Raw genomic sequence first — 12,538 nt, forward strand, 5'->3', positions numbered from 1 at the left:
GCTGCCCTGGAGGGACCAGGTGCTACGTTGGGATTGGGTGCTGGGGGTGCGTGGATGGCATCACTAATAACAGCAGGGAGGGGGCACAGTGAGGATGGGCAGACCCTCCTCCCCAGGATCTGAGGGTTGCCCACCGGAACTCTCACCCCCCCACCACAATGAACCAACCAGGTTGAGCAAAACAAAACAAAACAAAAACAAAACAAAAACAGCCCCCCCTCAGTTACAGCCCAGTCTCCTTCCCCACCACTCAGCTGCCTGACCCCTGGGTTTGCCCCGCTGAACTGACCCCTGTCCCCGCTGTGGGCCCCCCAACCCCATCCCATCCCCACCCACAATCAACAGACATACACAGACACCACACATACACAAGCTCCTCTTTCTTTTTCTTCTTCCCCTTTTTTTTGTACAGGTTGATGCTATGTTCATGCTCCTCACACAAAACCTCAATGTCATTCTATCTATTCCATTTTTTCTACTAGAAAGCCCCTTGCCCTTTACTCATGATCTATTTTCTGCTGTTTTCATGCTGTTTTATTTTTCTTAAGCAATCTGAATGACCTGTTTATGATAATTGTGCTATACAAATAAATCTGCCTTGCCTTGACTGATTTTTTACGTCTTATGATTCTTTGTTTTTCTCTAACAAGTTTGTTGTATCGTCTGTTCTGTGTTTGGTCCAATCTCTCTCACTATTGTTACACTTGCCTTCACTTGTTTTGTCACTTAATAAAAGAAAAAAAAAATGTTATTGCTGCATATCTTAGTAACGGCTGCTTCATGGTTTTAAAATGTTTTAAAACTCTTTCAGAAGTTGAAACCAAATTTCATTTTTTCAAATAAACGTTTCACTTCAGTCTTAATGTTTCAAATTACAGCAGTGGGAACTTCATTCACTAAAGTATCTGATGAGACATGTTGCTGATCTGAAAAGCAGTGGTCAATGGGGATTGTAGGACAATCTCCACATTGCATCATAAGCACCTCAAGATTTTACACACCTATGGTATAAACAGAGGAGTTTGCTTCATGTCTCCTCTGTATTTTCACTGACTGAACTCGAGTTTCTCTGCTGAGTGATTTGCTCTTTACATGTTGCATCCTCACTCTGTCAGTATCTGGTCTCTGGCTCCATCTGGTGGCCACACGATGAATTTCACATTGGATAAAACCTTGATGGTCTGCATCCGTCATTTCTTTTTTAATTACCCTTTAATCAATAACAATATTATAAATAACAGACACTGTTAGAAATTGCAGTGTGGGACATGGAAAGCAAATTCACAGGGAAAAAAAAGAGTTTATACAACAGCACAAACACAGAGACGTACGACACAGAGTGAAAAAGAAAACAAGAATCGTGTGGAGTCGTTTCTTGTAAGAATGTAAATCATCAACAAATCGATTCAAAACCTAAATGCCAATCTGCATCAAAGTCTGTCAGTTGCATCAACTCTTTCTTCAAAATAACTACGTCCACTGTTTGTCTTTCTTTTTTTTTTACAGAATGGTTGTCAGAATAAAATCAAAATAATACAGCTGTTTAGGAATGATCAACCTGAGTTAAACTCAATTATGATTCAAAAGAAAATGACAACCTGACTAATAAACATAGCTAAACTACAAATATTTAATTAGAGAGACATAAAGTGAATGATAAAACTCATTCCCCCTCAAAAAAAGAGCTGAATGTCGACCTCCACCACAGGCCAAAGTCACGCCAACGCCCGGGGGAGTCGTATCGTCAATAAAGGTCTAAAAATAACAGCCATCAGTGTGTTTCAGTTGCTTTCACTGTGACTTTTAAAGTAGTTTCACCATCAGAAAAACGTCAGAGAACAGAGGCAAATCTGACCAGACGAGCGACAAACCAAAATCTCAGACTGATTGTTGAACGTCCGACGCTTCAGCACATTAACATACATCATAATGAGGCACAAAGCAGAGCTGCCACGTCCCAGCAGGAGGACTGGTGGCCACCGACGAGACATAATCAAGGCCAAATATGCAGACAACACAACAATTAATGTTGCTTTGGAGTGCTGGTTTTTATATTACGGAGATGAGAGCCTGATGATGTCATTCACCGTCTTAAAAATGCAGAGGACAAACAGCAGCAAATGCACGAGTTCAGTTTGAAGCTGCTCATCATCTTCTCTCTGAATGTCGTTGTAGATGATCTTATTTTTTGGTTAATGCACATTTGTACAGGAGTTAAATGTAGTGAGGTTTAGATTGACTGCAGTAGTAAAGGCTTTATCTACAATAACATTAAAGTAAATGATCTTTTTTTTTTTTTAAATCCCTAACAGCAACTCAATACTGTTTGAGGACGCAGGCCAGAAACTGCAAGTAATACCTGGAATATAAAATAACACTTAAAAAAATCTGAACTCCACATATAAAAAATTTTGACAGAAAAGCATCAGAACTGTAGAAAATGACATTTGAAGCTGATGTGTTTGAAGAAGGCAGGTCGACCCTCTCTGACCAAACAGGGTCAAGTGTTCCAAGCCTTCTGAGTGCAGTCATATTTGTAGTCTTTTACTATGTGCTCTGTGTTTTCAAGTAATCCCAAGTCTCAGTGAAATTAATCCAAAGAACGATTATTTCATTTCTCTCCATTCTTGATTGTTCCAGTGGTTCCTCGACCTCGGTGGGTCCATCACTGAGGATCAGTGAGTAAAAAAAAGTGCTGAAGATAGAAATATCAGAGAAGCACAGAACTACAAAACAAACACAGGTAATCCAGTGTAGCTCACGAGGACAGTTTGGAGTAGCTCGGTGGTGAAAACTTGCGCTTCAGGTATTTGATGATGTAAAGAGGAAGACAGCTGACCAGCGTGATGGCGGACACCTTCCACAGGAAAGGCCAAGTCGTGATGAACGACAAGTCTGGGAGAGCAAACGGAGACACACTCGTTTAGTTACACATGTGTTACACAGTGTTGTGTTGTGACTGTACAGGATCATAGATGTTCAGTCAAGTGATGAAGAGTCACCATCACTTGATTATAAGAGATAAAAACAACATGAACAGTCCCGATGCAGCTCAGAAAGCCAGATTCAGATAGTGGTCTTCATGTGTTGGAGTATGGAATAAATGGCATGACAGAAATGTCATGAGACCAAACAGAGCTGCAATACACATGACTTTAAAACACTCAAATGAAAATGGAAACAGATATGGTGAGACATTAAATGTCACTGGGACAGAGAGATGGAGGGAATGACTTTAATTCACAAGCTGCACACCTACCAAGAAAAGCTCCAAAGGAGACCCTGCCTATGCCTGGTGCCAACGTACAGAAGCAAAAGAGGTGCAGCAGAAAGAGAGTGAGTGCAGAGCAAAAACAAGAAGAAGAAGAAGAAAGAAGCTATAAAAGCACAGAGCTGAACTACTGCACAACACAAAGCATTACATCAAAATCAACTGATGCAGGTGCAGTGAAGAACAACGAGGAACCTCGAAGAGCTCACTTTGTTCAGTCCTGGACTTAAACCAAAAAGTAAAGTTATCCATCCACTGTACTGAAAGCTCACGGCTACTTATAGTAGGTAAACATGAGAGAAAGTCAATTATCCATTAGATGATCTACTATTTTCACAATTGATTAATTCTTTAGGGAATTTTCAAGCAAAGATACCGAATATTTCCTGGTTTCAGCTTCTCAAATGTGGATTTGCAGCTTTTCTTCATCACACATGATAATAACCTGAATTTCTTTGGGTTTTTGACAGTTGTTTGGTCTAAACAGCAAAGTGAGGACCACACCTTGTGTTCTGGGAAATCTTACTTTATCTGTATTTTCTGACATTCTATGGATAAAACCATCAATTGATTAATAAGGAAAATAACCAGTAGATTAATCAATGACAAAAATAAGTAAGTAAGTAAGTTAACTGCTGCTCATATGTATTTCTTAAGTTCTTCTACAGTATCTACAGTAAGTAAAACAAAAAGTACCTACCAAAGTACTCATTGAGGAAGGCGAGCGAGGCGAGGTAGCAGCCGAGGCTGAAGAACTCGGCCACGACCATGAGCCAGTGCCAGGTGCGAATCGTCAGAGCCACCATCAGCAGCTCGGTCAGGATGAGCGCCGTGAAGGAGATGGCGACCACGTGCACGAACTCAGACTCAAACAGCAGCATCGCGCCGTACATGAGGATGCCACCTGGAGGCGCCAGAGGAAACACAACGACTAAATGACGTCAAAGCCAAACAAGTTTCTTCACTTTAATAAAGATCAAAATGTCGGAACTGGATCAGTGTCACAGTGTTGAGTGTTGAATGTGGGTCTGGGTAAACATTTATTTCTTTTTTCTAGGATCTTTGTGGCTCTGTGCAATAAAGTTAATGTTTGTTTTGACCTGTTATAATAACTCGGATGTGACTGAGAAACAAGAAATCAAATACACGACTGCACAAAAATAATTCAAAATACTTTATTACAACTGCCCATTATTTATAATTTATATATTATTTATATATTATATAAATAATACACACTATTCTGTCATAACGCCACCACACTATTATCATATTATTCTACACTACTTTATATTATATTGTATTACATTTCGTCATATCATATTAGCATTTTTTTTTTGTCAAAAACGAAAATAAAAAAAAAAAGATCCAAATTTGCTTGGATCAAATTTTTTCTTTTTTTAAAGTGACACGCACAAAAAATAAAAATAAAATAAAATAAAAAATTTGCCCACGTGGGACTAGTCTTGCACCAAGAGAAAGACATCCAAAGAAGTATTTTCAAAATAAAATTCAGCCCTGGTCAGTTCTGCCCAGTACAACTGGGATAATTAGAACTGGTTGACTGGGACATTGAGTTAAGGATTAATGTGTCTGGAGATAAGAACTGATTCAATACAATTATTTATGAGGGGAAAGATGCACAATGTGCTCCAGTGTTTCAGTCTGGTCAAAGTCTTTAAGCGTTCAGACGCTCACTCATCTCTTGGTGCCTCCTGTATCCTGATAGCCTTTCATTTTATCATAACACTGCACAAACTGAGCTTAACAGCCTATAACTGATCGCATAATTACTTCTTCATACAGGACATTCCAGCGAGTCAAACCCTGTAATAAATTAAGGCAGATTGGTGCCTAATATTTTCCTCCTGTGCTGTTGTCCTCTCATACCGTCTTGTTTTTCTTTTTCTTTTTGTTTTTTTTTTTTTTACACAGACCCGGTTTTGGCATTTAATTAAAAAACCTTGAGCTGTCAGGAAGTCACGCTCGAGCAGGAACATAGATCTTTCTCACACGCTGTATGGCTTAGCGATTACAGAAATATCGATTTACTGGACAGACAAAAGCTGCATGTAAAAGCAGATGGTGGTTGGAAACCTAAGATACTGAGAAACGGACTATCTGAGAGTTTGGAGGGGCCCAAGGATCGCGGTATTAGACACAGTAGAAATGATGAAACGGTGGTTGAAGAGTTCCATTGACAGTTGGTTATGGCAGACACAGATACGGTTATGTTGCAGTTGGTTCTGCTAAAAAGGTTATTTTAATGAAACTAATGTTTTCATCTGCAAATATAACTTTAAGAAAGTGCGTGTGCAGCTTACCTTGATAAACACTGATCAAAACCCAAATGAGGAAAGTCTTGAAAGATAACGAGCGACCCTGAAAGAGAGAAAGCAGAGATCAATCAGTGCAGCTGTACTTTCACATGTCTGAAAGCTGTTAGGGGAAGAAAGTGAGGGCAAAGGGAATTTTTCCATATAAAATCTGAACCATTGGTGTAAAAATTTCGTCATAATTGCTGTGTGAAGTCTTGAGTAATGGATAAGAAGTGTTTTTCTGAGGTCATTGTGACCTTGATCTTTGACCTTCAGCCACCAAAATCTAATCAGGTCGTTCTTGAGTCCAGGTGAAGGTTTTCAACAAATTTGAAGAAATTCCTTCAAGGTGTTAAGGAGATGTTGCGTTCACAAGACCAAAACCGTACTGTGTGAGGTCATCACGACCTTGACCTTTGACCACCAAAATCTAATGAGTTCATTGTTGAGTCCAAGTTCACTCGAGGCGTTACTGAGATGTTGTGTCCATTAGAACAGGACAGACAAACATGTGTCCGGCTCTGGCTGTTGCCGACGCAGAGACATAATAAAAAGTCAACTGTACCTTGGTGAGGTCTTTGTAAAGCTCTGGGTAGAGCAGAGCCATCTCTGGCTTCACATCTTGGTCCAGAACCAGGGAGAACACTGGAAACATGGTGTAGATGGTTGCATACCTGCACAGAGCAGAGTGTCCAGAGAAATGAACAAAGTATAAACATGTTAACATTATCAAATATATCCACGTATCTGTTTGTGCTGCTGTGAGATGATTCTCCACATGTTGATGAGAGTTTTGGAAAAGACGCCAGACACATACCCGACCATGAGGAAACCCTGGTACAACGGCACGGAGGCGAAGAAGAATATGGAGGAGAAGACGGCCTGAGGACACAGAACGTAAACAGTGTCGTAAAGTTAGTTAGTTTGGAACTTTATTGTCCACAATGTAGAAAATTGTCTTTGTCTTCACCACAGCACAAATTAAAAACAAGACAATTACTTAAGAACAGACACTAAGAGCAAAACAGCCTCAAACAGGACTTTAAAAGACATTGCTGCAATTGTAACATGTTTATTTGACCTTCATTTAACAGAACAGAGTTGCACTGATCAGCGTACCTGCATGGTGGAGATGATCATGCCTCTGTGCATGACGAACTGACCCAGCGCTGCAGAGCGTTTGTAGCTGTTCCTCCCATGAACCATGAGCAGACGGCCGATGTGTTTAAACTGAGTGATGGAGAAGTCTGCGGCCAGAGACGCTTGTTTCCCTTCCTGCTCAGAGAAACAAACACGTTAAAGACACAGTGATTCTGCTGTCAAAGGTCAGAGTGAACTTTAGACCAAACAACAGAGGTGCACAGCAGAACCTAGCTCAATGTGCAGTCATATAAAAAAGGTATGAATATAAATATACAAACACAAATAGACATAACGGACTTAATAGACAACTAAGACATAACAAATAGTGGAACATGTCAATTGTAATAATAAGGTGCTCAAGTGGTGGACATTGAATTACTGCACAAGGTAACAGCAGGTAAAATACAATAGCAGCAGATAAAACTACAGTAAAAGCAGATGAAGCCTGTGAAAGCTGAATATATGCATTCAGCTGGGTTACACAGCGCCAACATTTCAGTGTCACGTCCTGCTAAAACAAATGATGTCAACCTAAAATTGAAAACAAAGGCATATACAGTGCATTACATGTAAATTGAGTTTTCAAAGGAAGCAAAGACAAATCTAATTAAGATGATAAAGAGTTATCAAAAGAAATGTTTTCATGCTGTTAAACACTGTTTTGGTGGCTCTAAAGTACTTTAAGTAAGTAAGTCAAGTAAGACATGTGCCCTTCAGAGAAAAATAACATCAAACTGCTACACAATTAGCTGTAGAAGAAAAAGTACACACTATTTTACTAGTAATCTAATTGATGTCAAATATATCAGAGTTCATCTGATTGAATCAGGTAATAGAGTCTAATCCAGAATAACACTTGTGGTTATAATGAGAAGGTCTGTAGTCACTTTACCTTTCCTTCGATTCCTATACCACAGTGAGCAGCCTGGATCATGCTGACATCATTTCCTCCATCACCTGACACACAATAGAAAAACACATTGTTTAGCTGTGTGTAAATAGCTACACATTATTTACATACAATGTATGTTTAAGTTTATGAGAGTAACACACGGTAGGTGACTCTCTCACTGAGCTTTGGCTGCCACCTTGTGGATGAAAGAAGTGACATAAGTAATATAAGAAGTATTTTTACTATTTGCTCTGGTGTGTGCTCGTACGTCTGTGTGTCTTTGTGTTCAATATACAATCAATCTGAGCTTTTCAGGACCTCCTGCATTAAATATGCACATCTGGGATATGACAGGTGAGTGGTTGATCAATTAAGTGTTTTGCTCTGGAGCAGCTTCAGAGTAATTACCAATTCACCTTCTTCAAGCCATCAAGCTATCAAACCATCCACAGTTCAGTGTCTCATATCGTCCTCCCTGAGGGACAGAGCTGCATCTACACAGACTGAAAGGCCAACCACCGTCCAAACGTTGTACTGCTGCTGCCACACATCTGTCAACACTCACCTATGGCACAGGTTCTGTTGGCCGTGTGCTGCTGCAGGAGTGTGACGATATGGGCCTTCTGAGTTGGGGAGCAGCGACAGCAGACCACTGCTGGACACTGACACGCCAGCTCCACAAACTCGTGCTCATAATACCTCAAACACAGCTGCAACACAAAAATTAAAACACTGATCAATTTCCCCTCAAACAAAAACTTAAAACTCCTGCTTATCTGTTATGTTTTTTTTACTAAAGGCCTTGGTTGAACTCCAAACTATTAGTTTTGGCTGAGACGCACTTTCTATTCTCTCATGGCCTGTTTTGGCTGCAGCCTCAGCATCATCTGTTGTACAGGGAAATGTCACTGTGTGCTGTGCTGTGTTTCAGTACCTCTAAGGAGTCTCCAGAGATGACCAGAGCACAGTCATGTTTCCTTCTGAAGGCGTTGAGCTCCAGATGGGCCTCTCCTCTGTTTGAGACCTGCTCGAGAGCCACACAATACAATTAGCCACAAAAACAGTTTAGGCTTTTTGTTATCTCCCATTAAGGAGGCGCATTGTGATCACAGAGCACCGGGACAAAAGGCCGAGCAAAACAACATACCGGTCTGAAGACGTGGATGTCCTGGTTTCTGGAGACCAAATGGGAGCTTTTGGCGATGCACGTAGCTGTCTCGAGCTTGTCCCCCGTCAACATCCAAATCTAAGAGAACAAGATCGGCATGCAGGTGGATTGAGGATGTGGTTTTCCCGAACTTTATATATATTAATAATCAGAATTCTTCAGGCTGCTGGTGAAGAAACTATCCAGTCTTTATTTTCCTTTGCTAACCTTGATGCCAGCGTTCCTGAGCAGCTCCAGTGTTGGTCTGACATCTGCTTGGAGCTGGTCTTCTACACCGGTCAGACACAGAAGCTCCATCTCCCTCTCCAGACTCTCCACCACTGCTGCAACCTTCAGGGCTCGGTCATGGATGCTCAGCTTTGCCTGGTTGTAGCGATTCTGAACAGAGAGGGAGGAGAAAAGTGGAGATAAAATTGACATAAAAAAGAAATACTTAACAGAGCTGTTCAAACTAAAACTTAAAGAGTCCCATCACAGGGAGGAAAGAAGCAGAGAAAAATGGGCTGGTTAAGTTCTCAAACTGAAACCTTTTAGGTTTTTCAACCAAATACTTGAATACAGATGATGTGACAATATTTTGAGGATTACTATTTGTTTGTGTTTAAAGGAATTGTTTAACACAAACAAAACATTCTAAGTCAATATTCCTTATAATGTGGATTTTTATGATGAAACAGAGAGAAATATTTAAGGCAGCATTTAATTTGAACTTGAGTTTGTTTGTTTTTTCTTTCTTTTGGTTTATCTATATAGTTGTTTTTATGATTTGCTAATCAAATACCTTTCATATTTGTCTACACAGCAAAATCAATAAATATATATATCACACTGTCCATTTCAGACACATATTCACAAAACAGTAATACTCCAGAAGACCTGTAAAAAAGACTTTAATGTAAAGTCTGTGGAGTTTCCTTTTGAGGGCGAGAAAAATGAAAATATTTAAGATTAAGTTTAAGTTTATGAAAGTTTAAGTTTATGAATTTAGGAATAACAAACTCCCAGACACATCACACAATGAAGCTGATATTCTATCGATATATCACACAGCCTTGTGTCCATGTCAGAAAACGAAACAAAGGAGATTTATTGAAGGGCGCAGACGGCACAGAGAGCAGACTGAAAGGCATCTGTACCTCGAAGTCCTGATACTGCTCCTCAGACAGAGACTTCTTGGCCACCACCAGCGTCCTCAGACCTTCTCTGGCCATGTTCCCACACTGATGGAGAGGAGAGGATGACATTAGTGAGCAGGAGGATTTTCAACCTCAAGCACACTTTATTTCTTGGATGAATCTGAGGATTTCCATTATTTAAAATAAAAGTTTATGTATCTTTAAAATTCAAATACGGAGCAGATCATCTGTTCTATCAGAGCAGCTGCTGTATAAGTACACCATGTACAGTAAAGTCGATAGCGGCATATTGTTACCAACACCAAAAGAAATCAATATTGAATAACATAGCCTCTGGTGCAATCCAGAGGACACAGTAAAACAAAGGCGTGGATGGCGGTTTATTTTTGATATGAAACACCGATGAGGCGAATCTGTCCTGCTGATTGGTTATTGACAAGCACAGTAACCATAGCGCCGGTTGATTTGACAGTGGGATATTAACAGCCAACAGGACATCATTAGCACCATTGTTCAAGAATATGACATATTGTAATTACTTCAACTTTATCTAGGTCACTAATTAAATCAAAAGCTGCCCCCGGTGCTAAATGACTCAATAATGCCAATATAATTATGAACGTATGCACACAAGACCTTCGACCACTAAACTGGTGTAGACTCGGCCTGTTGATCTCTCCATGAGTGTCCTGATTAGAGGAGGTTATTGGACGAAAAGAATTATGGCTATGAACATCTGTTCTTACATTTATTTAATGTTGTTTACCAGAATTTAATTTTTCATTTTGCTGACAGTTTCATCCACAGCGACTCATTTTAGGATTCGCAGTCTTGTTAAAAGACAAGTCAAAGTTATGATCTTTAAAAGACCCCTCCGGTGAAAATCAAGTGTTTAACATTATTAACGTCCATATGACGTTTTTATGCAATACAAGAAATATGATGAGTGAAATATTCATCAACACCATGACGGAGTGTTCCCACCTTGAACTGCAGCGAACCAATGACAGTCTCATAAAAACAGTTTCAGACAGCCAGGGTTTCATACATCACAAACCTAAGGAACCAATCCTGTCAACTTGTGGAGACGGGGGCGGGGCTAAATAAACCTGAAACCTTGTCAGTACACAGAGAGAGAGTTAGCATTAGCACAACCACTAACACTGTTTCATCCACTGCCAGTTACAAACTACATAAACAAATAAAAGATGCTAACTACGCTAACCGCTCTGATCCGTCTGCTAGTCTCTGGTTCTGGTCTCAGACTCCTCATCTGAGTCTGGGTCTGACTGAGGCTCAAACATGTGGCTGAGTCTCTCTGATGTTTCCTCCTCTAACCATCTTGATGCTCTCTGCTCTTTCACCTGTCCACCTGGAGCAAGCAGGTGGTGGGCGGGGCTCAAGGCCTGATCCAGGTTTCTCAATCAGGAAGTAAGAGGAGATGAGCTTCGACCCAGATTTTGAGTATTTTTTTAACAGAGTTGAAAACATGTCTGGAAGGAATTTGACGATTTCTAATAAACTAAACCCTGTTTTTATCACTCAGCAAATATATCTTTCAGCAATGGCCTTTCAGTGTATTTACATTATGTAATTACCTCTCTATATAGATCAAATCGTCAGCGTTTTCTCTTCAGTCTCCCTCAGCTGGATCAGAGCACTTCCTACTGCTGCTGCTTCACATTAAAAGAATCCATCTGACACAACCTTTTATTATGAAGTTTGCTTGGTTGTACTGTAAATATATGCACCCACTGCTCTTGTGAACTTCTGACAAAGTAGCTGCTAAAGGAGTGTTTGCTGTAGTATTTAACCGCACTTACACAAAACACCACTAATGACAGATGTCCACACATTAATCATCTTAAGTATTCTAACGTCAAGAGGTCACATGACTGCTGATGGACAAACTGGCTGCAAGGGTTCAAAGGGTGAAGTCTTTACCTCTTCCTCCAACCAGTCGTTGTATTGGACGATGCTCGCCATGGCAACATCAGCTCCCTTCATGTAGAAAGCGATGTCTCCTGTCGACTCCTCCTGAATCAAATTCAAACAGCATTTCATCTGCTATTAAATGTACTGCTGCAGAAAAATATATTTCTAAACCAATCATCATGTAGCTTCAGCAGCTAGTTTCAGTGGTGACAAACACACGATTCAGCAGTAAAAAGACCACACAGAAAGCAGCATCCACACATCATATTGTTTTGCATTAGGTTCACACCCTGACGATGATGCCCATCCTCTTGCTCTCGGAGGTGAAGGGGAAGATCTGCAGGATGTGGAAGGAGAGGATCTGTCCTGAAGGAGTCTTCAGCTGCAGGGAGGTCAGGTCTCTGTTCACCAGGGTCAGGCCAACGCTCTCCGTCCACCGCACCAGCGCCACCTGAGGAAAACACACAAACACAACAGGCTCACAATCATAAAATATGGCATTTTGACCCTTAGAGTTATACTTAAATAAAACAAAAGGTTTACAAGGTGATGGATTTTAGTTAGCAATATAAAGATTTATGAAGAAAAGGCTCGAAAGTGAAACACCTGAAGGTCGGACTGATACAACACAGAAGGAAAAAGACTGGATGCATTTGCTGCAGATTAAATCCATTT

At 40.3% G+C, this 12,538-nt stretch overlaps 1 protein-coding gene across 2 annotated transcripts in view; it reads right to left on the reverse strand.

The window, feature by feature from the left end:
• Positions 1 to 1,193: 1,193 nt before the first annotated feature.
• atp9b (ATPase phospholipid transporting 9B) overlaps positions 1,194 to 12,538 on the reverse strand; it is a 47,897-nt gene continuing 36,552 nt past the window's right edge. For both annotated transcript variants that reach the window (XM_023394887.2, XM_087170591.1), the window contains exons 16-29: positions 12,153 to 12,314; positions 11,873 to 11,965; positions 9,929 to 10,012; positions 9,000 to 9,170; positions 8,772 to 8,870; positions 8,559 to 8,648; positions 8,190 to 8,334; positions 7,625 to 7,689; positions 6,709 to 6,864; positions 6,407 to 6,471; positions 6,155 to 6,263; positions 5,596 to 5,653; positions 3,972 to 4,175; positions 1,194 to 2,895 (exon numbers count right to left, since the gene is read on the reverse strand). In XM_023394887.2, coding sequence (XP_023250655.1) covers positions 2,759 to 2,895; positions 3,972 to 4,175; positions 5,596 to 5,653; positions 6,155 to 6,263; positions 6,407 to 6,471; positions 6,709 to 6,864; positions 7,625 to 7,689; positions 8,190 to 8,334; positions 8,559 to 8,648; positions 8,772 to 8,870; positions 9,000 to 9,170; positions 9,929 to 10,012; positions 11,873 to 11,965; positions 12,153 to 12,314 — 1,638 coding nt within the window. In that variant the 3' untranslated portion in view covers positions 1,194 to 2,758. The remainder of the gene's footprint in view (positions 2,896 to 3,971; positions 4,176 to 5,595; positions 5,654 to 6,154; positions 6,264 to 6,406; positions 6,472 to 6,708; positions 6,865 to 7,624; positions 7,690 to 8,189; positions 8,335 to 8,558; positions 8,649 to 8,771; positions 8,871 to 8,999; positions 9,171 to 9,928; positions 10,013 to 11,872; positions 11,966 to 12,152; positions 12,315 to 12,538) is intronic.

Source organism: Seriola lalandi, unplaced genomic scaffold (genome assembly GCF_002814215.2).
Source record: "Seriola lalandi dorsalis isolate HSWRI2012SDOR001 ecotype SW California unplaced genomic scaffold, Sedor1 jcf7180002054954, whole genome shotgun sequence".
Lineage (NCBI taxonomy): Eukaryota > Metazoa > Chordata > Actinopteri > Carangiformes > Carangidae > Seriola > Seriola lalandi.